The 24,119-nt window shown below is 48.1% G+C and overlaps 1 protein-coding gene across 2 annotated transcripts; it reads right to left on the bottom strand.

Annotated features, from left to right (window-relative positions):
• Nucleotides 1-5,529: 5,529 nt before the first annotated feature.
• On the bottom strand, nucleotides 5,530-24,119 carry inhbaa (inhibin subunit beta Aa). Of its 2 annotated transcripts, XM_080865529.1 has the most exons (3): nucleotides 24,101-24,119; nucleotides 22,996-23,737; nucleotides 5,530-9,529 (listed from the first exon to the last, which is right to left on the bottom strand). In XM_080865529.1, the coding sequence occupies exons 2-3, from the start codon at nucleotides 23,525-23,527 to the stop codon at nucleotides 8,709-8,711; spliced, it is 1,353 nt and encodes a 450-aa protein (XP_080721655.1). In that variant the 5' UTR covers nucleotides 23,528-23,737; nucleotides 24,101-24,119; the 3' UTR covers nucleotides 5,530-8,708. The 2 variants fall into 2 exon arrangements, with proteins under 2 accessions (XP_080721655.1, XP_080721654.1); XM_080865528.1 differs by lacking the exon at nucleotides 24,101-24,119 and having other exon boundaries at nucleotides 22,996-24,084.

The raw sequence follows: 24,119 nt of genomic DNA on the forward strand, positions 1-24,119 counted from the left end.
CGTTACACAAAACATGTTCCAACGTTTTTCAGTGAATCTGCCACAAGTTCATTAATGTGCTCACACAGTATCTGCTTCTCATGTCCTTCCACAAACTGAAGTGTGCTGAACACAGACGCTGTGACTGCCACCAGTGATGGAGAGTCGGGTGGAGTGTTCCTCTGTGTCCTGTGGAAGAAGCTGCTGTGTAATCAGAACCTGTACTGTTGGGGTGAAACAGACAGTGTGGCAGTGGACGGATTCATCAGTCACTGTGTGACAGGAACTATTTCTGTGAGAGCAGCTGGTTCCTAACTGGAACCAGTCGTCCAGTCGGTGTGGTCGGCACTTCTTGTTAGAAACAGTAACGAGCGCACTTGTTTCTCTGAAGAGCAGCAGTCAGACGTCTGCTTTAGATCCTCCACACAAACTTTAGTTTGCTGCACCTGAAGCATCAGTTTGTAGTCTGGACTGACAGAAGCGTCCTCAGGCAGGACACACGGCCGCCTTCTTTATTATTTCTGACTAGAAACACTTTTTTAAAAACACTTTCAGATACTCGATCTTGTCCACGTTTGTTGCTTCAGTCTGGATCAAACTCTTGGGTCTAACCTGCAGGACGTTTCTGCTCGACGGTCCAGTTTCCTCGGATAACCTCAGTGGGGATGTGGACCAGTTTAGATTGTAGATTATGATGAAGAGCAGCTCAGCGTGATCGTCTGATTTATCTTTAACTCGCAGTCAGAGTTAAAGATTGGGACGTCAGATTCCCGGGGAACACCCTCTGTTCTGTAAGCTAACTCTCACAGCGCCGCTATCGCAGATGGAAACAGTCATTTGTGATAATTACCCCGAGTGATTTTTTTCCTGTGCAAATCGTCCGTGTTGGTAATTTGTCAAGAAAAACTTCCGAGTGAAATTACCCAGAGAGCTTTCATTAGCAGAGTCGGAGCTGATCCGTCCCTCTGCGTGCTTCACCGTGCTGTCAGTGACTCCTCCGTCCAATGACCGACAGTTTTATGGTGAAATGCTCCTAACAAGGCGTTTGGACACGGCAGCAGAGCGGCTGCTTAGTGACTCGACTTCAGTGAAGTATAATTACTCCTTGAACGAGGATGATTAAGTGTTCAGATTTCAGATGTTCCCTGAACGTGACATAAAGTTTCTCACAGACGTTGACAGGATCACGTCACCTCCTGAGAAAGAGCATCAAACAGCAGTCGACCACGGCGGCTGCCCCGCTGGCAGGGGAACACCCTGCTGCGGTCCCCGGAGCCTCTGATCTCCGCTCGCCCTCAGCTGCTTTACTGCTGGTCTTGTGAGGACCAGTAATGACTGCGCGCGCCTTAAAATATCCAACTGCACCCCAAAGCGTGACACGTCTGTGCGTCTGATTTAGAAACGTCCTCACAGAAGAGTCGCGGGCCTTGATGTGCCGCTGAGGCCAGCGCTTCATCTGCGAGTCATTTTACTGCCTCCTGTCATTAAGAGGGACGTCTATTTGTGCTGCACACACTCTGCAGCGGTGTCAGCCTGCCTACACCTCAGTCCTACACCAAGAGTCTGTCTGTGTGCTGGGGGGTAAAAACTAAAACTACTGGGTTTGGTGGGAGCCCTGAAAGGATTCGAGTAGCTGCAGGAAGGGTTGAACTGAGGGTTTAGCTTAAAGATGCTTTTTCACACTAGTAACACCACACAGTGCTGAACTGGGAATGATGGCCAATAATATTAATACCACCATGTTTTATGTCCAGATGATGATGCAGAGCTCCTGCTTTCTAACCAAAGAGGAGGCACGATGATGGTGGAGGAGGCTGAAGCTGATTATCGGTATGGGCCGTACTGGTTTTGTTGTTCGGTTGCTGTGTTTTCTGCATTCCCATTCACCTGTTTCCCATCAGCCAGCTGTATTTAAGTCTTCACCAGGTGGTCAGCTCCATCAGAGCGGTGAATCCGCTCCTTACCTGGCTTCCCTCCTGGAGCTCACCAGCCTTTAACCCGTGGGTGTCGAACTCCAGGCCTCGAGGGCCTGCAGGTTTTAGATGTGTCCTTGATCCAACACAGCTGATTTAGTGGATAAATTACCTTCTCAACAGGTCTTGAAGTTCTCCAGAGGCCTGAACTAATCATGTGATTCAGGTGTGTTGACCCAGGGTGAGATCTAAAACTGCAGGACACCGGCCCTGGAGTTACCCACCCCTGCTTTAACCCAACAAACCAGGTGTCTCCTCCACTCAGGACTCTCCCAAGTAATTCAGAAAATTCTCACAGCCTGCCTCATACTTTCATCCCGGAGCAGCAGCTCTACTCTCCTCTCTGCTACTCGACTCAGACTGCAGCCTAAACATCACCCCAGTGAATTTAACTTCCCTTAAAATTTGATTTCCAGTTAAAATAAAGAATCAAAGCTGCTGCTGCTGCTGGTTTTGTCTTGAGTCCTCCGTCCTGCTCTGGTGGCCACAGCTTGTAACACTGATTCGATGCACTGACGATATAAAAGCCACAACTTCTTATTGGTCGGCCATCTTTAAACCAAATAATTATCTGATTAGGACTCTTCGTCCCCAGAAGGACCCGAGTCCCCGCAGTGTTGCTGTGTAAACACATTTACGTCCCCACAGCATGACTAATACAAGCGCACGCACACACTCTCCTTCCATTAAATGACATTTTGTTTGTGTCTCCTCACAACAGCACGCACACAGACCTCAGTCCATTACCTCTCTCACACACACACACACACACACACACACACACACACACACACACACACACACACACACACTGTGTGTTTTGCTGGTTGTTGGGGTTTCCTGGTGCCCTGTGTGCTGCTGTTTGAAAGCTGCAAGCGGAGTCTGGCTTTGATGCCGGCTCTCCAAGGTCGACAGCGTGTTGTGAGTCACGTCTGTGGAAACAGAAGATGTGACAGTAAACTCTAAATATACACTTCACAGCAGATCACAGAGCGTGACGCCGCCTCATAAGAACACAAGTTAAATATAAGTGAACGAGGTGGCATCAAAGAGTTCGGCTACTAAATGATATGACCTCTGGTGCTGTGTGATGTCATTGTGGGCGGAGCTGTGGATTTTAGCTCAGCTTCAGGAGGGAGGGGTGGGGCTTCAGGTGAGTGGATAAATAAACCTGCATTGACCTCTACCTCTGCAGTGAACTCTACCTCTGCAGTGACCTCTACCTCTGCAGTGAAATCTGCCTCTGCAGTGAAATCTACCTCTGCAGTGACCTCTACCTCTGCAGTGAAATCTACCTCTGCAGTGAAATCTACCTCTGCAGTGACCTCCACCTCTGCAGTGAAATCTACCTCTGCAGTGAAATCTACCTCTGCAGTGAAATCTACCTCTGCAGTGACCTCCACCTCTGCAGTGAAATCTGCCTCTGCAGTGACATCTACCTTAGCAGTGAAATCTACCTCTGCAGTGACCTCCACCTCTGCAGTGAAATCTGCCTCTGCAGTGACATCTACCTCAGCAGTGACCTCTACCTCTGCAGTGAAATCTACCTCTGCAGTGACATCTACCTCAGCAGTGACCTCTACCTCTGCAGTGACTTCTACCTCTGCAGTGAAATCTACCTTTGCAGTGACCTCTACCTCCACAGTGACCTCTACCTCTGCAGTGACATCTACCTCAGCAGTGACCTCTACCTCTGCAGTGAAATCTGCCTCTGCAGTGACATCTACCTCAGCAGTGACCTCTACCTCTGCAGTGAAATCTACCTCTGCAGTGACATCTACCTCTGCAGTGACATCTACCTCAGCAGTGACCTCTACCTCTGCAGTGAAATCTACCTCTGCAGTGCCCTCTACCTCTGCAGTGACCTCGGGTTAATAAAAACTGAAGTTTAATGAACCTCTGCAAAGATGGCCGCCACCCCGACCCCCGTCAAAACTACGACACCAAAACCTGAATGCAGACAAACAGAGGTGGAGTCAGAGCATCTTTATAAAGTGAGAGATGCAAATAAAGGTTACTGCAAAGGACATGACAGCTAATACAGTTAGTGGTGAAATGTCCACACAGCTGTGCTCCACAGTCTGTCTGCAGACTAAACCCTTTTAAGCCTTTTGCAGTTTTGTGGGGAGTTTAGCACCTCAGACTCTCACAGTTATCTCTGCTCTGGGTGCGATGCCAGCGTCATAATGGAAAGAGTCACTCAAGAAAAACTATTTACTGTTTAATTCATTTCACTCTAATCAATACATAGACAAGAGAAAGTGTAACAAGAGCGTCCAGGCGAGATTTAAGACGTGACCAGTAGCTGATTCAGTGTTTGCTATCCACAAAGTGACCTGAGCTTCACATGGAGCATCGTCAGCTGATCAGAGCTGCCTGTGGCAACAGATCAGGATGAGACGGTCTGTGTGTTCACTGGGATGTCCTGAGGTGTGTGAGGGAAAACATTCAGAGGAAACCACCTGCACTGCAGCATGTAGGGAAGAAATTTCCTACAAGAACTGGTTCCCAGTAGGTCAGTAAGTTGGAATTGTCAGTTTTCTTGCCTACACTTGGGCTACAATCAGCTGATTGTAGTTTGTGTTAGGAGAGGACAAACTAACACAAGCATCTGCACAGACAGCATGCTAACACCTAGCTATCCAACAACCCAGAGCTAAAGCTGAGCGTGTGCAGACCTCGGCCCAGCAGCCAGAGCCTGAACTTCAACAGGTAACAAACTGATGATCAGTCAGGCTGCAGCCTCATTTCTACCTGTTCCTGTTTATACAGTAGAATCACCATGACGACCACTTTAAAGCCTCTTTGTGTTGGTTGTGTTCAAACCTAAATACTAAGAGGAAGCTCACAGTGTCCTCATTAGGATAGGGATCTGTGCTGAGGGGCTGTAGCCTCAGGTCTATGTTGTTAAATGGTGATTATGAGACAGATGATTTTACAGAGTCACATGAAGGTAATGTTCTGTATAATATGTGTAAAACATTACTTTTTTATAGCGTTGACACTGGTCCCACCAAAGACAGGAAATGACTCTGGACACCACCTGTAACACTTGCTGCAGGTGTTCAGGCCCGCTCTGTGTTTATGCTCACATGATTCGTGTCTTTCCTCTCAGCTTGTTCCCACTCACTGTTTTCAGTTCAGAGTGCAGAGCAAACACTCAGGCTCCCAGCGGCTAGTCACAGGTCAGCGGAGGGTGACCTCTGACCTCTGTCCTCGTGGATCGCAGCTTCAGCACAGACTGCATTTTTGCCTCTGGATGAGGAAGCCAGTTCCCGCTGCGCCTCCTCCTCGTGCACGAGTGTGGTTTAAGGAGTGTGGTCCAAGAGTGAAGCCTTAAACCTGAGGGTCACCATGGTAACTGTATTTTAAAGCGACAATACTTGACGTTATATCTCTGTGTCATCAATGCAAACGATGGCAGCGAGAACCAGTTTGAAACAGCTCTGAACAGCAAACTTCAGATCAATCTAGTGACTTTGAGGAAGAGGTCAGAGGTCAAACAGGACATGATGCTTTAAACATGTCCAGTTTCACAGGAAAAGAAACGATGACTCGTGACTCTTGTGTACGTCCTTTAAACTTTAATGGTGAAGCAGAAAAACAAAAAATACTATAAAATAAATTAGATTAGAAAAATGCCACAAGCACATTTGATTTGTACAACAAAGCAATGCAACATACTGGAATCTGATTTCCATATATACAGAATAAAAAATAGACTTTTTATTCTTTGTCCACTTTGTTCAGTGTCAGTATTTTTTTTTCATTTCAATATAAACAAAATTTGAACAAATAACAACCACGTTTTGTTTGTTTTTTATTTTTTGCTTCTTTTTGAGTTTTTTTCTGCACTGACGTTTTGTTTGTGTCCATGTACACAGGACCAACTCCGAGGTCGTCCCACAGTCCAGAAGAACAAGAGGAAGCTCCGCCCTCCTCCATGAAACCATCATAACAACAAAAAAAATCCAAAAAGTGAAAACATGTAACTTCATCAAAAAGGCGACAAACACTCCAAAACTTTTGGTGAACAAATCGACAATACTGATAGAAACACACACGACACAGAAACAGCCGGACTCTGATTGGACGGCGTTTTCTACTAAATTTACGGCTGTGGATTGTCTTTTTTTTTTTCAGTTCAGCATTGTGGGAAGTGGAGTTCTTGATGTGCAGAGAGCGAGAGGATGAAACAACAGCAGAGAAACTAAAAACATGAAAACTCACTCAGGACAAAATAACTGCAGGAATCATTTTCTGTGTTTTTCTGTGAAATCCTTTTGAATCAGATCATAAATTCATTGCTTTTCATTTAAAAACAAACAGATACACAAACTCGACTCTTTGGTCTCCTAAAGCAAACTAAGACATTAAATATCAACTTTAACAGCTTTAATTTCACCGTCAAAATTGAATTTTCACCAAATCAACTGAATTTTATGATTCATATGAAAATTCCCATTTCATGTATCCAAAGTGCCATGTTACCAACATTTTATATGATTAATGCTGCGTTTATGCAGCGATTTGTCTCATAGGAGAAAAACTTCAAAAATTTTACCAGATTTTAACTAAAAAAATTTTAATTTTAGCCCCTGTGTGGAAAAATCCCATAAAACTCACAACGTAACTTTAATAAAGACATAAAGGCCGCTTTGTTTTTGAGTTCATTGAGAAAGATGAGATGCTAATGCTGTAAACATTCACCACAGACAAAGACGTGAACGTGGATTGCAGAGGTTCGATAGGCGGGTTAGCTGTAGGCTAGCTATCACAGAGAACTTTAGCTAGCCTGTTTTACAAACGCAGGAAGTGGATCCCACAAAAGTGTGTGACCAGCACGTTTTCTAAGTGCTTCACTTTAGCAGAAGTCCTCGGAGCTTCTGACCGGACAGACCGGAGGTTCCCCGTGTGATTATTTAAGTTCTTAGCTCCATATAAACATATTAATCTGTACATGCTAACTGGTTGGCTAGCACAGCTATATAGCAACAGGCACGTGCAGATTTAGCCAATCAGAAGCCTCCACAGCTGACCTGCCGCTAAGTGTCAGAAAGCAGCAGGTGAGTGGAGAACGTCGTTTTCTGGAGACATCTATTGTGTATCTACTGTTAGCAAACGTTTGCTTAGTAATCTTTTATAAATCTAGAACCGTTCTGCTTTTCCTGATTTCCTGTCATGAAGCTCATGTTCATGTTAAAAATTTAGAAACTGTTTTTTCTGGAGGCCTATCTCCCCCCACCACTCCCCCTGCCAGTGGCGGACTCCCTCAGACATCGGTGCGTTGGTGGTTCTTGGTGTCCGGAGATGGGCGTCCAGGTACACACCGGCTCACTCCTTGGTGGCTGCTTATCGGGGCCTGGAGCCTGGGGCTCAGTCACTCAGGCACAGCTGGCTGCCGGCGGAGCTCACGGGCGCGTCACTGCAACTCCCCCTGGCTTCTGCTCCGCGGCTGCTGAGTGAGCCCTCATCTGGGACTCTCCTCAGCTCTTTCTGGGACAGTGGCGCGGCTGCCCCTCTGTTGGTCTTCCTTGGTCTCTTGTGTTCTGGGGGCCTCTGGATGTCTGGAGTTTTGATCTCCTCCATACCTGCTTCACGCCCTGGAGGACGGGGCTGTGGCCCCCCCACACCCTCTAGCAGATCATGCTGTGAGTACAGAGAGCTGGGCGTGGGCAGCAGCTCACTGAGAAGCAGTGACAGAAACAAACAGAAGGGGATGCAGCTTTCCTGCTAGACTTTTATTGTGAAACAGCATCAAGACCCACATCCTGAAATCAAAGGTACATTCTAACGCGAGTCAGCCACCTGCTTTTGGCAAAATCAGGATTCTCTGGCAGTGAGCGTTAGACGCCAGCTTCAAGCCTCAGCAACCAGGAAGTGACACAACTGATGACACGCTCAAGTATTCTGTCAAGACTAGTGGGGCTCAAACCTGTGACCTCCCTCCGGTCTGTCCTCTCTGTCTGTGGCTAATCTGAACACGAGTGTCGCTATAGTGCAAAAAATAAACACGTTTGAAACGCTTCTTTTAAAAAAGAGACATGATAACACAATATATTATTAACAACAATAATAATATTAATATACTTACTGACAATAATAATTATAACATAAAGAAGTGTTTGGTTCCAGCAGCCGAGCCAACTTGTTTCTTTCAAGTATCTCTCAACACACACACACACACACACACACACACACACACACACACACACACACACACACACACACACACACACACACACACACACACACACACACACACATACACACACACTTCTAAATAAAGTACAAGAGTCTTCTTCTGTCTTCCTCCAACATTTTGAGAAAGTAAACATTTGGGGAGCCGACAAACGGAGACAAATAAAATACAATAAGGTCTGAAAACTTGAAACAAGTTGCATAGTTTTAAGATTTTTTTCTTCTTTTGTCGCACTTTTTTCAGGCACCTCGTCTCTCCGAAGTCGGTTCAGCGGTGCTTGAACGTCTCAGCCACATAAATAAGCTTCGCTCCTCCGTTTGTAACAAAAATATATTAGAGCTTTTTTTCTTCTCTTTTTCTGAAAGTGCCGTGGAGACTCTCTGAGTTCTGCTGGACGAGTCTGGAGCAGAGTTTTTATCCCAGAGGGCGACCTCGAGGGACGGAAGGAGGCGAAGGATGAAACACAGTCAATAAAAGTGACGTGATGATCCTAGAGTCAGCTTCCTCCCTCTCTGGGTTCAGAGGTGCTCCTCCTGTCCCGCTCAGGTCTGCGTCTACGAGCAGCCGCACTCCTCCACGATCATGTTCTGGACGTCCTTCTTGATGATCTTCTGCTCCTCGTTGTAGTACAGCATGGACATGGCTCGTAGGCGGGTTGGCACGCAGCACGACTTCACGTTCTGGAAGGGGCTGTAGCCTCTCATGCGGTAGTGGCTGATGACAGTGGAGTGGAAGGACAGCGTGGACCCGGTGATGCTCGCCACGTGGGAGGGGCATTCGCCCTCGCAATAGTTGGCGTGATAACCGCGTGGAGCGATTATCCAGTCATTCCAGCCAATATCTTTGAAGTCGACGTAGAACTGCCGTTTGCAGCAGACACGCACCTTCCCATCACACTCCAGCCCGCGCTTCCTGCGCCGCTGCGAGTCGCTGCCGTCTCCCTGCCGGACCACGGCCATGAGGAAGGGCCGGTGGGACTGCTCCCGCTGGTTGTTGCGCTGCGATGTCTCAGTGCTGCCCGAGACCAGGACGATGGTGGCGCCGGTGTCGGCGCAGAGCGGGCAGGACACCCTGAGGCTCAGTGTCGTACTTGTGGCGCTCTGCAGCAGGGCCTGCACGGCCGCCGACACCGGGAAGGTGTGCCAGCCGCTGCGGCGGGTGTCCACCGTCTTCTCTGACAGGAGGGTGTCGTCCTGCGGCAGAGATGGACGTCCGCCGGACGGGTGGTGCTGCTGGAAGAGGCGGATGGTGACTTTGGCTCGGCTGCGGTTGGTCTTGGCTAAACGGAGGAAGAGCCAGACGTTGGCCTGCTCCACCAGAGACAGGTCACCGCCTTCTTTGGAGAGGACGAAGTTCACCGTGCCCGGAACCTCACCTGAGACGGAGACAGATGGAGACGGACGGTTAGAAAGACTGTCATACCACCTACATTCAAACACACCAACCCGTCCATCCACCCCAACCTCAGTCACCTCAGTCACTTCATGAGTCATGTGACTTTGACCAGTAGAGGGCGCAGTGACCTTTTGGACTGTTTCACTCACACAGCCGTGAACCCGTCCTAATTGTAGCATGCACACATTTTACAACACGTCAGCAGGGACACACACACACACTGAGGACTCTGTGAGACACATGTGAGCTACACACAGCTGATTGGACTCTTCCTGCTGACTCGGCAGCAGCGGTCGGAGGTTTCGGAGTCAGGCAGCGTTTAAAGCAGCTAATGGTTCCCACCAGGAGCTCGGTGTCATACCGCAGCCCGGGACGAGCGGATTTACTGCAGCGTGTCTGAAAACAAACGAAGCGTTTCCCTCTGCAGGTCACAGCCAGCCAAGCTGTTTGAACAGGGAGTCAAATATTGCATTTTCACGCAGCAGCTGCTGGCTTCCTGAGCAGATAGTTTTCTATGTAGGCGATCAGAGTGGGGACGTTTACTGGCTGAATCATTTAAGGCTTCAGCAGCTCCCTGGAGGAAGCTCCCATTTTATTTTGATAGCAGACTTTGAGCAAAAAAACGAAAACAGAGCCGTGAAAGTCAGTTTACAATCATGTGAAGGAAAGAGAAGGACACACACACACACACACACACACACACACACACACACACACACACACACACACACACACACACACACAGAGAGACATTAAAGTTCTCACAATCTCTGCAGGGAATAGCTGAATTCCTGCACACACACAAAACCTCCTCCAGCATGCAAACACACACACACACACACACACACTGTATCTCGTATCTCCTAGAAGCCTCCACACCAACAGCACCAGTTACGCCGGTGTTGCATAAGCGCCTCACATCACCTTTCCCGCTCTCTCCCCGATGTCTGTCGCCCGTGGGCGTCCGTGCAGAAAGTCAAAGTCACGATTTGGGAGTTTCTGAACATCAGCTGATGAACGGTGCGACTGGGCGGCTCGTGTGCGTATGCGGAGGCGGCCGGCACTCGAGCGAGTCCATTAACACAGTTCAAGCGACAATTCGGAGGCGATTGTCTCGCTTGCATCATCGTCGACACTCCACGAAGATAAGGAAATAAAAGTTCATTCATTGTTTCTTAGAATAGCTACTGCAGCCTTCAAACAAGCACAGAGATCCTGTGAGAGCGTAAGGGACCAATCTGGCAGCGTGGAGCTGAAGCACGGCTTCTGTGGGTTTCTGTGGGCACTCGAGCAGAACCACGCTGGCATGGCGTGGCGTCCATGCCGCTGAGAGCAGCCATGTTTTCACTCATGATGCTGAAAACGGATAAAGAAGTAGCTTTGTTGACCTCTTATTCTATTTAAAGGAGCAGTTCAACTCAGACGTGCTGCTTCTGCCCGGCTGCGGTGATGTGAGGTGTTTTGAGGGTATCCGCTGCAGGTTTCTGCTTCTTTGTTAGTTTTCTCACAAGCTCATAAAAACCCACAGTAGCTGCATGTTTGCAGCTTTAGGCCGGAGCCAATCAGAGCTGCTCGGTCACGGCCGAGCTGCGGACAGACGCTCGTTCACATCTGCGTGCAGAAGCGATGGGAAACGCGCCGCTCGTCCTTGATCTCATTCTGTGAGCTGTAAAATCAACTGTCATAAAAAGCATGAAGTCTTCTTATCACGAGCCCAGAAGCAGCCAAAACATTCCTGCACTGTAATTTCTCAGAGAAAGCTGTAACATGTGTGAGCCTGAGAGATAAACAAGTATCTGGACTGTAACTGAACGCTTTCTGTGCTACAGCGCACAGGGTTAAACCCGGCTGTGGGTCATGTGACCGTGTGGTCAGATGTGTGGATGCTAAAGATGACAGTATGGACGACTTCTGCACCGCTTCCCTAAAACCGAAGAAAAGTGAATGGAGTTTGGTTGGGCAGCGACTTTGAGCTGTTCCGTCTATTTTCTCATGAACTAATGTAAGAAAAAAATTTGCCACACGCGTCACATGATCGTGCATGAGTGGGTGGGTTTGAGGCTGGTCCAGATGCAGATCCGAAGCATTGTTGCCATTAAATGGGAAAAATGTCAGGAATGTGCAGCTTCTGTGGATTTTGGAAAGCTTTTACTGTCAGGATGGAAAAAAGGAAAAAGACCAAAAGAAGCGTTGACACAAAGTTGGACACGTTGGTCTGAAGCATCACTGCGAGCTGCTGCTCAAAGAAGAGCGACAGGTGGAGCAGCAGAGGAGGCGAGAAAGGAGACGCTCGTTTACACTCTGCGAGCCTTCCCCTCGCAGCTCATCACTCGCTGCCTGCTCGCTGCTAATCCCCTCCATCTACACGAGCGCATCGAGGACACACACACACACGCACGCACGCACACACAGACATAAACTCACACACACACACACACACACAGACATAAACTCTCACACACACACACACACACACAGTTAAGTTCAGTGTTTTCCTTTGATTTACTTAAAGTCTTATCAGAATAAAGATAAATATAAGGTGGGGTCAGAAGACGCCAGAAATAGCTTCTATTTTATTTAAGAAACTCAATTAAAGTCAACAACATCGTTTAAACCATTAAACACCAATTTAGACCCATTTCGGCCGAATTTAGATCCTGACAGACTGATTCTAGAAACGCTTTTACATCATATTCGCCCAGCAGCTCGTTCAACACCCACTGCAAACCTAATATGAAGCTCAAACCATCAAATGTCGGCTTCAGATTCACAGAAACCATCTCATACCTAACTGTAACCATCGAACACGGAGCATTGATAACCATTTTACACCAGCGTTACACCACACACTGCCCACCGATGAAGACCGGCTGCTACTGCGGCTGCTCGCTCGCTTCTTAGGGTTGGGGGTAGAGCCGTGTTTGGGTTTTAACTCTGACGGTTCAGCAGGAATCTGACAGTCAGGAACGATAAACTGACCTCTGAGTCCAGCAGCGTTCCCTCCCCTCCATCGGCGCGGCGTGGAGATTATTATGACTGTGACTTGATTTATCAGACCAAGCTAAACAGACTTCCTGCCAACACGCAGCACAAACATGGTTTGGTATGTTGTTAAAAGGACGGCTGGTTTATTATAAATCTTATTAAATCCTCTCTAATCCCCTCTGTCACCCACACGGGGGAGAGCTGACCAGTGTTATTGTGTTATTGAACACCTGAAGGTCAAAGGTCACACTTCATGACGGCATTTATCTGTGTTACTAAAACCACAAACACAAACTCCAAACCTAATCCCATCACAAAGACACTCAGGTCAGCGCCACAAAAGGAAAAAGCGCCGCTCGGAGCGCCGCTCGGAGACCTGCTGTGAGGGAACAGCCATTGCAGTTTGAGCTCCACTTTGTCACACTCACACATATTCATGTGCTACAGGTACAAGTCAGGAGCCAGCAGGTGGGATTTAAGAGGGCGTTGGCCTTCAGAGGAGGCGGGCCTAACCTAAACCACTAAAGCTGGATTTGACCGTTGACACGTGAGTGAACACACCCTCCTTCATCATATCATCCTCTGTTCCCCATGTTTACTCACACACACACACACACACACACACACACACACACACACACACAGTGCCCATGTTTGGACAGATGGGTACTGAGTGTGTGTCTGTACGTGTGTGTGTGTGTGTGTGTGTGTGTGTGTGTGTGTGTGTGTGTGTGCGCCCTGAGGATGAGCTGCTGGTGTGATCAGGCTGCGTCCTCACACAGTCCTGCTACACGGTGGAACCTGCAGAGTCACAGCTCTTCCTGTGAGGAGCAGGAAGCCCTGACAGCGCCTCAGTCCGTCCTGTGCGTCCATATTTGACTAAAATCACAGATCTCTGCTGTTTCTCGGGTCAGCAGATCAGGGTTCCTCCTCTGAGGAGCGAGAACATGAAAACTCCAACCTGCAGCTGCTGGACTAAAGTCCAGAAGTCATGACTCAGCATCTGCGGTCAGCAGTAACCAAACAACCGTCTCACTATCAAACCAAACAGCTGACAGCCGTTTCCCAGAATCCTCGGCTCAGATAAGCCGTAGTTTATTATCATTCAAGCACTAAACGTGTATTAATCCGCCGCTGAAAAAAGTCCCTAAAACAGCCAGTGCTGTGTTTGTCTCTGCAGCGAGTGAGACGTTTGTCATGTGAGAAGAAGCTCGGTTGGTGTTCGTCGTGTTTGTCCTGACCGCCGCCCAGCCGCCCTTTCTTCTGTCCTACAGTTTACACTAGGAGGGCGTGGCTGGCCCCGGTGTTTACCTTTACCTGCACAGGTTAAATATGCGTCAAGTTAAGCATGTGGAGAAAGGCTTTAAAAGTCTGGATTAAAGAGCTGCAGTTTCACATGTTTGTGCTTTGAAATCAGAAGCTGAGAAATGAAAAAGGAAAAAACCTCCAATGAAGAGGAAATCGTCATGTGACCAGAAAGAAGAAGTTTTAAATCCTGAGACTCTCCATCGTCAATAATTCGCTTCAACACAATGATTCAAACTAATTCAGACTGGAGGTCACATGATTACAAAGCTGCTGAGCCGTCACAGTGACGTCGGCAAACCCAACGAAATGGCGAGGAGGCGTGAACGAGTTCATCAGCAGGCTCAGCGCCGGCTGGAGGGGCAAACAGGAGTGTTTAATAACCAATCACAGCTCAGATCTGTGTTTAATAACCAATCACAGCTCAGATCTGTGTTTAATAACCAATCACAGCTCAGATCTGTGTTTAATAACCAATCACAGCTCAGATCTGTGTTTAATAACCAATCACAGCTCAGATCTGTGTTTAATAACCAATCACAGCTGCGGTCATGCTGCACGCAAAGACACACTCAGAGCTCACATGACACAAACTCTGTGATTGGTCAGTCACAGTAACGTGGACGGTGTGAAAACCTAACTTTTACTCATCCAATGGTGTCACGTGCTGCTGGCGTGACAGTGATGTGCACATGCACGCAGGACGTGGACGCCGAGGCCTCCAAAGGCGCCATCTCGAGGCTGAACAGGTGGAGACGTCACAACGCGCTGCACTCAGAGTGCTTCAGTAAAAGAACGTCAGTTAGCTTCAGGTAAAGATGGGTATGAAGAAAAGTGCAGCTTTAATCCCCTGGCCTCACATGATGGAAGTGGGCGTGGCTCCAGCAGCAGCAGCAGAGCGGGCACTAGCCATGGCGCTCCTGAACGCTGAGCTTTGGCAAAACAGAGTTTAACCTGAGATTGAGAACACACACCTGAAGACCTGTCTGTGGTCTGGATTAAATACTCAGGGCGCTCTGTGGTGACAATAACCCGACTGAGAATCTCTAAACATCGGTAAAACACCAAACCCAGCGAGCAGCTGGCGTCGCTGAGTGTCCTGCTTCTGATTCGTCTGTTTCTGAGCGTCTAAACAAAGTCTGTGAACATCTGATCCTGGTTTCTCGAGGCTTTGATGGAACGCAGGTGTTTACAGGAAGTGGCAAGCAGGCAATTTACAGGACGCCCGTTTCACCAGCTAAAGGTTAAAGTTCACCACATCAGCACTGATCCTCTGCGTGGGAGGAGCTAAGGAGCTGGACTCGTTGTTTCCATCCAGTAGTCGCGTGTCGTGCTTCTATTCTCACTTGGAGGGACAATAAAGTGAAATGAAAGCAGCAGAGAAGTTTCAGATGTGGCTCTCGGCGCTGCGACGGCTCCGCTTGGATCGGTAATTTGCTAAAACTGTCGCATCACGTGCGCCGGCTCTTAGTACCAAATAAAAGAGGGCTGTAAAACGATTCCAGCAGTTTCAAACACGAAGACAATAAAACCCCGGCGAGGCCAACACTCATACTTCTGTTGTTTTAACAAAGTGCTTTTGTGGCCTGTTTCTCATTTTCAGCCCTCGTCTGAAGCACATTTCTCTCCGGGGAACGTAAAAATTTGAGCTAATTTCAAGTCGCAGTGCTGTCCTGTGGCTGAGCCTGCCTGTCAGTCTGGGTTCCCAGGCCAGTTTATTTATACCGAGAGCAGATAAGCAGCCCGGTCTGACAGACAAACGCCAGCGAGACTCTTACAGAAAACGCCGCCGTCTGACGTGACCGTCGACTGCAACACCAACATGCAGACAGCTTCAAACCCGCCAGAGTCCTGCTGCTTCTTCTCAGCTCTAACGTCATCCACCATCAGACGAGCTGACGGATGCACAGCAGCTGGGCGTGTCCGTGTGAAAACATCGATCCAAACCTTTCATTTCAGAGGAACACCGGAGCAGGACGAATCTGCTCAGTGTCAGCTGACAGGTCGCACACAGACGACCTTTAAAGATGTCGTTACTCGGACGTTACTGAGCTTTAACCAACAGATATCTGTGTGCCTTCAAAGGGCAAAGGTGAGTTATCCTGGTGTCTTAAACAGAAAGCTCATTAATGCTGAGAGCAGATTCAGCTGATGCTCTCAGTTTCCACACGGGATAAATTGACAGCTCAAACTTTTCCTGGACTCGAGACGAATGAAACCAGTCACGCAGAAGAAGCTGGTTTTTATCTGCCTGTCTCTTTATCTCTGCAGGAAAAGTCTTATCTCAACTGTTAAGGTAACAACTTCCCTTTAACGTCACAACACATGAACAACATTTAAGAGCGCTCCTGCTCTGAGCCACACTGGGAGCCTCCCAGTGCTGCCAGTCTCACTCTGAGCCTCTGATGTGGTAAATATAAACCCGATTGTTTCTCTGTGCAGTTCATCCGGGGACAAATGCCGAGGCTCACACAGATTCCTCCTCTCTTTCCCACTCATTCCTCCCCCGGTCCTCCCTCTCTGCCTAAACTCTCCGATTCCTCCCAATGGAGCCACACAGCAGAGAGAGGACAACGAGGAGAGGTCTCACTCTCATGCTGTACTCACTGTCTTCTAAACACAGCCACACCTGGGATCAGAGACCCAGAATAAACACGGCCTACGCTGGAAACCAGTCAGCTGATCTGCTTACTTCAAATCTAGTGGCCAGTTTTCAGGGTTTCCAAGTATCTAAAGCACATATCTGGACTAGTTCTTCCTGTTCTGACCACTTATGAAAGTCTGTGAAGGCAGAGCTGTAATTTCAGTGGCTTTGCTTTTGTTTAGCAAACAAAGTCGACCAGAACCTGGACAACAAGATGGAACCAGACAGTCGTTGGTAACTAGAGATGGCACGATACCACTTTTTTATGTCCGATACCGATACCGATATCATAAATTTGGATATCTGCCGATACCGATATGAATCCGATATAGTGTTTTTTAATCAACACAACTGTTTTTTAAATATCTTGCTGCATTTTGTATAAGTTCATACTCAAGTTTAAAACAACAACTACACTAAAGCTATTCTGTTATACCTGTATGCAAAAAAAAAATATTTCATAGTTCAGCAATACTGATCAATCTAATAAACTTAAACCTACACCATCCTCCCTATTCTGGTATTTTAAAGAGTACTTAGCGTAAATATTAAGCAACCTAACTAATAGGGTTCCAACTCCCAGCAACAACAAAAATAAATAAATAAAAAATAGGGAACCACCCCTCACGCTCCACCTCATGATGCTTAATCGACGTAATCAACCTTAATTTGATGCAGTGTGAAAAAAAATGCACAGAAATCAATTATTTTTCAAGAAATATTAAATAGATTCAACATCTTTCTTCAACAGAACTGCAGACTGCACAGATGGTACCTTCCCAAAGGAAAAAGTACTATAGCTTACTAGGGTATATATATTAGACTTAATAGTTACTATATACAGTAATGGACTTCTATTCATTTTACATCAGATTAAAACTTTGGCTGTCAGATAATTATTTATTAAAAGCTAGACATTTTAAATGAGAATAAGAAAGAAAAGTATGTCTTTGTGCCCCCTTTTCCCTGTTAATGCCCTATCGGCCCCCCTGGCTAAACTTTGCTAGATCCGCCCCTGCACAGTTACCAGCCGTCAGCTACGTAGAAAAAGATCCTCGAGTAGAAAGTAATATTAAATACATTCTAACAACAGCTGATCAAGCTTAAACGTGCTGCTGTTGTTCAGCCGCTGGTTTCCTCTTTCTGGTGCAAAGTGGGCCAAAAGCAAACTAGAGACACGGACTCGCGACAGAAAAGCCGATCAGCTGATCGTTAAGCAGTTTCATGATTGCAGTAGCAGCCGGAGAGGCAGTCGCTCCATATATCGTTTGTTAAGCTTAACGCAGGAATGCTTTACAAACATTCAGAGATGGACTTACACACTTGCTTTACTTCTCTCGGGGATAACTTTGTCGGAGATGAAATGCCAGGTTGCTAGCGAAGCTCCAAATGCTATCCAGACCACCGACAGGTCCCGCATGCCACAGCCGCTCTATCACGTGATGCATACTGCTCCGAGTGCTAACGTTCTGAGGTGAGTTACGGCGTGTTGCAAGTTTTGTGAGGTGCTTTCGTGATATTTAATGGATCGGATTACATTTTTTATTTTTCTCCGATATCCGATCCAGTAATTTAGGTCAGTATCGGACCGATACCGATACGTAATATCGGATCGGTCCATCTCTATTGGTAACTGAAAGTTTACAGACCATCAAGATGCATGTGGTGGTTCAGTGGAACTAGAATATCTGCAAGAGAGCTGGAGGTCTAACAGGGTTAACTTCCAAAAACTGATTAAGGCACCAGAGGAGGGTCTACGGCTGGTCTATGATTACTCTATAGCTGGTCTGTAGCTGGTCTATGGTTACTCTATAGCTGGTCTGTAGCTGGTCTGTAGCTGGTCTATGGTTACTCTATAGCTGGTCTGTAGCTGGTCTGTAGCTGGTCTATGATTACTCTATAGCTGGTCTGTAGCTGGTCTATGGTTACTCTATAGCTGGTCTGTAGCTGGTCTGTAGCTGGTCTATGATTACTCTATAGCTGGTCTGTAGCTGGTCTATGGTTACTCTATAGCTGGTCTGTAGCTGGTCTGTAGCTGGTCTATGGTTACTCTATAGCTGGTCTGTAGCTGGTCTGTGGTTACTCTATATCTGGTCTATAGCTGGTCTGTAGCTGGTCTATGGTTACTCTATAGCTGGTCTGTAGCTGGTCTGTAGCTGGTCTATGGTTACTCTATAGCTGGTCTGTAGCTGGTCTGTGGTTACTCTATATCTGGTCTATAGCTGGTCTGTAGCTGGTCTATGGTTACTCTATAGCTGGTCTGTAGCTGGTCTGTAGCTGGTCTATGGTTACTCTATAGCTGGTCTGTAGCTGGTCTATGGTTACTCTATAGCTGGTCTGTAGCTGGTCTGTAGCTGGTCTATGGTTACTCTATAGCTGGTCTGTAGCTGGTCTGTAGCTGGTCTATGGTTACTCTATAGCTGGTCTGTAGCTGGTCTGTGGTTGATTAATGGTTGAGATCAGGGCTGAGTTTCTTTAGTCTGATACTGAAGATCAGAGCATGTCACCTCTTTGGTGTCACAGTTGAGAGGTTTTCAATGTTGGTGTCCCAAAAGTCCTCACCCTAACCATCCACCAGCTCAACGCTGGCTTTGTGGATGGTGGGAAGTTGATGGTTTCTGATCAATAATTGTGGATACGGGTCTGGAGCATCTTCTGGGTCTCTTCACTCATTTGAGTGTCTTTGCACGGCTAGTCTGGACCTGTTTACTACAGAGTGATGCATCTCTGCAGACACACAGCATCTCAGACACACATCAAAGCAGCCAAAGATGAGGCGACAATGGCCTCAGACCAGCGGCGGCCTTGTGGCTGTAAACACGCCGTTAACACGCTAAAGCTGCGTCACGCTAAGATCTTGATGGACAGAGAGGAAAGATGAGGAGCAGAGGTGGAGAAGATGAAAAGATGGATTGAAAATAACACAAAGAATGGATAAACAGAGAAAAAGAAGAAGACGGAAAAAAAGAATTATTGCCAAGAAAAGATGAGAGAGAAGGAGCAAGATCAAACGAGGAGCAGCGGGAAGAGAAAAATGGGAGTGAGAGAAAGGAAAACAGAGAAAGGAAACACGCTAATTGTAGTTTATTTTCATATCTTACAGATGTTTTTGTCCTATCAGCCGCTTCTATTCACTGCTTCCTCTCAGTTGTTGCAGGTCACTGAACCTGAAGCTGAGCTCATCTCACGGATGCTAGTTTGAATCCCCAGACAGAGGCGGCCACCAGAATAGACCAACAATGACCGGTTTATTCTGTCTGCCACAGTGGCGAAGGCTAGATGGAGGTTAGAGGGGGCAGCAGAGAGCGAGAGGGGGAGGCGAAAGTGGATTGAGGAATGTCGCTAATGATGTGTTCAATTAAGTTCAATTAGCCTAATTGTCCTCTGTGTGTGGGGAGAAGAGGGGGGAAGACAAACAGAGCGGGCTTATGGAAGGACAAGGCCGGACAGATGGATATTGTGTCTGAGCTGCTAAACGGAGGTTGACACTTGGTCTCCGCCAAGAATCCAGTTGTCCCTCTGCTTCTCTGCTTGCCATCTCCGTCGCCCAAAATAATTACCGAGGTCCCTGAATGCCTCACTTAGTCCTGACAAAGCACAAGACTGGCAGGGTGAAAAGTATTCTCATGGCGGATCAAGTAACATCTTAGAAAAACAACAAGGGTTTATCAGATCAGGGGGAAGTGTCTGCTGACGGTGTCCTCGAGGCTTAAAATAAGGTTGCACACACAAGACTGGAACAGTCATCCAAGGACTGGTACTGGACGGACTGGAGTCAACCATGATGCCGGCTGTTTTATTTAACATGTACATGTTCCCAAAGTGAATTCTGGGAGTGTTTTCACTGGTGGTGGCTCCACAGACTCGAGTTTCACCCAAACTGCTCAGCGACCGCTAAAACCGGTTGGAAAACCGGGCACATTTCATCGTATGATAAGCCTCATCCTTTGTTTGGGCCAATATGGTAATGGCACAAAGTTCTGAGACTTCCTGTGCAAAACACACACCCACAGTGTCTGTGGGAAAATAACGATGGAAGAACCAGTGCTATCACAGAGGGGGTGGAGGTGGGGGTGGATGGATGGGCGGGTCTCCTGCTTTGTTTTGATCCAAACTCTGAACTTTACCAAGTAAAAAGCTAAAACGTCAAACTTGAGCCACAGCGCCGCCACATCAGGGCGGAGGGTATCGCACCGTTCTAACTTCACTATTAAAGTCAAGAAAACCCAAGCAGGTGATTAGGTAGAGGATCATCAGGGGGTCCTTTTGTCCCTCTGTGGGGGGAAACTCCCACAGGGCTTAAATCTGGGACTCCCCACCATGTGACCCTAGAACTGAAGAAGCTTCTCGGATGAGAGGTGAAACGTCTTCAAGCAACTTAAAGAAGTCCAGACGCTTTTCTTTCCAAGCTCCTTAGACTACGATGACCTGGATGACTGAGAACCCAAACAGTACTGAAAGTGCTCGACACGCCGGCATGGTGAGAGCTGTGAGCTTTTATTTAACTGGAAATATTCTCTGTCTGACATGAAGAGGTAAAGAAAATGTAAATCTGAAGAATGCACATTTGCAGGCACTTCCACAGCTTCACTCTGTAGCACTGAAACACGACTTCAGTATGACTCGTGCAGAATAAAGATGTGTGAGTGTAAAACAGAAAATCAGTATACGTGTAGAAGCCAGCGTCACTGCATCGGCTCAGTGTTTCCAGCAGCACACAGGTAAGAAACCAGCAGACACTAACTTTGATTCATTCAATGGATGCAAACAAACAAAGAGAGCTTATGCAGTCATTCTGCCCCCTGCTGGCTGACACATGTGCTAACGTGGCTGCAAACTGGTGCTAAAATATTAAGAGCAGACTGCTGAGGTACATTTAATGATTCAGAGCATGAAGGGGAAACTGCTCTTACTTTAAATGGACGCCCGGCCGGTTTGTGGGGTGATTTCTTTTGTGAATGAAGTTCACACTGAGCGTTTTCTGTTTTCTGCCTGTAATCTGAATTAGCGTCCTCAGTGCTGTGAGATTTCAGCAAGGCCGTTGATTTGCCTTGAACGCTGCCTTCAGTCGCTGCCAGCAGGAGCGTAGCGACGGCCGAGGGGCCATAAATCTGAGCCTGAGGAGAATCATGGCGCACAGAGCTCTGAAATGTGGCTGTAATGCATAATGAGGGTTAAGCGTGCTGCAGGCGGCGTCTTCCTGAGACTCTGAGCACAGCAAAGGTTTCGGCCGGTTGATTTTATTGAAACGCCGGCGACGTGGAGCTGTCTGACAGCTGATCGTGATTGGCTGTTTCAAACTCTACGAACGAGATCAAACTCCGTGTTTTCCTTTCAATAAAAGCTGCTCCTCTCTGCCTGTTTGCACAGATCCACTTCATAAAATTCTTTTCCATCTGCTGTTCCAGACTCTCGCCTACAGAAACTCCAGAGGAGGAAGAACACGTCACAGTCCCGCCCACACCGCTCGACTGACAGGTGAGCCGATCGAGGGCTTCAGATTTGCTTCTACATCTATAAACCCCACCTCTGTGGCCGACCTAAGAGAGTTCAGAGTGACCAGAATCAACCTGGAAACACGGAAACACACAGGAAGCAGGAAGAACACTGGAGTCACCAGGCTTTCCCCGAAACCTGGAGACGCCAGCGAGCGCCGCGACGAGAGCAGGCGAAGCGGGACCTGCAGCAGGTCTGAAGGTCAAAGGTGACGCGCAGAGGAAGAACGCAGTTAACACCTGATCCCCCCCCCCATGCACACACACTGTCTCCTGCTCTTTGTTGCTACTGTCTGTCAGAAACTCATTACAGCCCTGTTACCACTTTAAGAGGTGCACGCACACACACACACACTCACACACACACACACACACACACACACACTCACACACACACACACACTCACACGCACACACACACTCACAAGCACACACACACACACACACACACACACACACACACACGCACTCACACGCACACACACTCACACACACACACGCACTCACACGCACACACACGCACACACACACACACACACACACACACACGCACTCACACACACACACACTCACACACACACACGCACTCACACGCACACACACGCACACACACACACACACACACACACACTCACACACACACACTCACACACACACACACACACACACACACACACTCACACACACACACACACACGCACTCACACACACACACACTCACACACACACACGCACTCACACGCGCACACACACACACACACACACACACACACACACTCACACACACACACACACAGGCAGTGACACACGAAGCTCTGACTGTAAGTACATAATGAGGTATTCTCTGACAACAGCAGGAGGTGATTACAGAGCGTGTGTGTGTGTGTGAGTGTGTGTGTTGGAGGGGAGTGGAGGTGTTTGACTGAGTGAGTACACAGGTGGAATTAAGCAGGTGGACACACACACACACACACACACACACACACACTTCCTGTCTCGTGTTGATGTCACACTCACCGGGCTCGGCGAAGGTGATGATCTCCGTCGTCTCCTGAACATCGCCGCCGTCTCCCGCCACCGATGGTGCTGCTGCCCCTCCTCCTCTTCCTCGGCTTCCCCTCCCTCTCACCTCCTCCTCCCCCTCGATCTGCACGCTGCCGTCCTCCGCCACTCGCCCCACGTGGAGCTTGCGCAGGGCGTTGAGGAGCGCGGCGCGCGGCACGGGCCGGGTGATGTTGGGTCGGGCCTGGAGGTGCAGCATGTTGAGGATGTGCCTCTTCACCGCCTCCACCACGTCTTGCTGAGCCGCCTCATCTTCATCTTGCTCGTGCCCCCTCGCCATGCCATCCCCCGCTGTGACCCCTTCGTTCCTCCGCATCCTGGCCAGGGCGCAGGAGGGGCAGTGGGAGTCGGCGTCTGGCTGGTGGTGAGGGTGGACGGTCAGGGAAAGCGGCTGGAGCCCGGGCCCCGCCGGGTCCGAGGCGGAAACGCTGCTCTGCACCTGGACCAGGAGCAGGAGGGTCCAGCTGAGCAAGGGCAACAGCGACATGACGGCAGGAGATTCAGTGATGCTGCCGGGTGCTCAAACACAGCCGAGGAGACGAAGAAGAGTCGAGTTTGGTAGAAAAGTGAAGAAAAACTGAGTCCTGGATGAAGAAGAAGAGTGTTTGAGATTCACCTTCCTCCTCCTCTGCTCGCTCTCTCACGTTCTCTCTCAGAAGTTTGGAAGCTGCAAAGTTGAGCTCAGCTCACAGTCCACCTGTGAAACGGAGGAAAAAAAGCTGTAAAGAAACCAGACACAAAAAAGAGAAAAACACACAACGCCGGCAGAGAAAATGAGTAATCCGTGTCTTTTTTGTCAGGGACAGATGGCTGAAAAATGTGGAGGCGTCACAAGAAAGAAAGAAAGAAAAACAAGAAAACAAGAAAAAGGAGAAAAAGTCTCAGATGTGATGAATGGATGATGAAGTCTGCAGGAGGATCCTGGTTCCCGGGGTGAAGTCGCCGCACAGAGTGTGTGTCTGTGTGTGTCTGTGTGCGTCTGTGTGTGTCTGTGTGTGTCTGTGTGTGTCAGAGAGGCAGTTGGACTAAGTTAAGACGGGAGTTCCTCGCTCTCCTTTACCTCGTTCTCTCTCTCTCTG

The sequence above is a fragment of the Rhamphochromis sp. 'chilingali' genome, assembly GCF_963969265.1.
Source record: "Rhamphochromis sp. 'chilingali' genome assembly, chromosome: 18".
Taxonomy (NCBI): Eukaryota; Metazoa; Chordata; class Actinopteri; order Cichliformes; family Cichlidae; genus Rhamphochromis; species Rhamphochromis sp. 'chilingali'.

Excerpts from the sequence above, each read along its gene's own strand:
- inhbaa (XM_080865529.1), bottom strand. The coding sequence starts at position 23,527 with ATGTCGCTGTTGCCCTTGCTCAGCTGGACCCTCCTGCTCCTGGTCCAG. Across the intron at positions 9,530-22,995 it reads CATCACCTTCGCCGAGCCCG|GTGAGGTTCCGGGCACGGTG; the intron begins GTGAGTGTGACA and ends TCTCCGTCTCAG.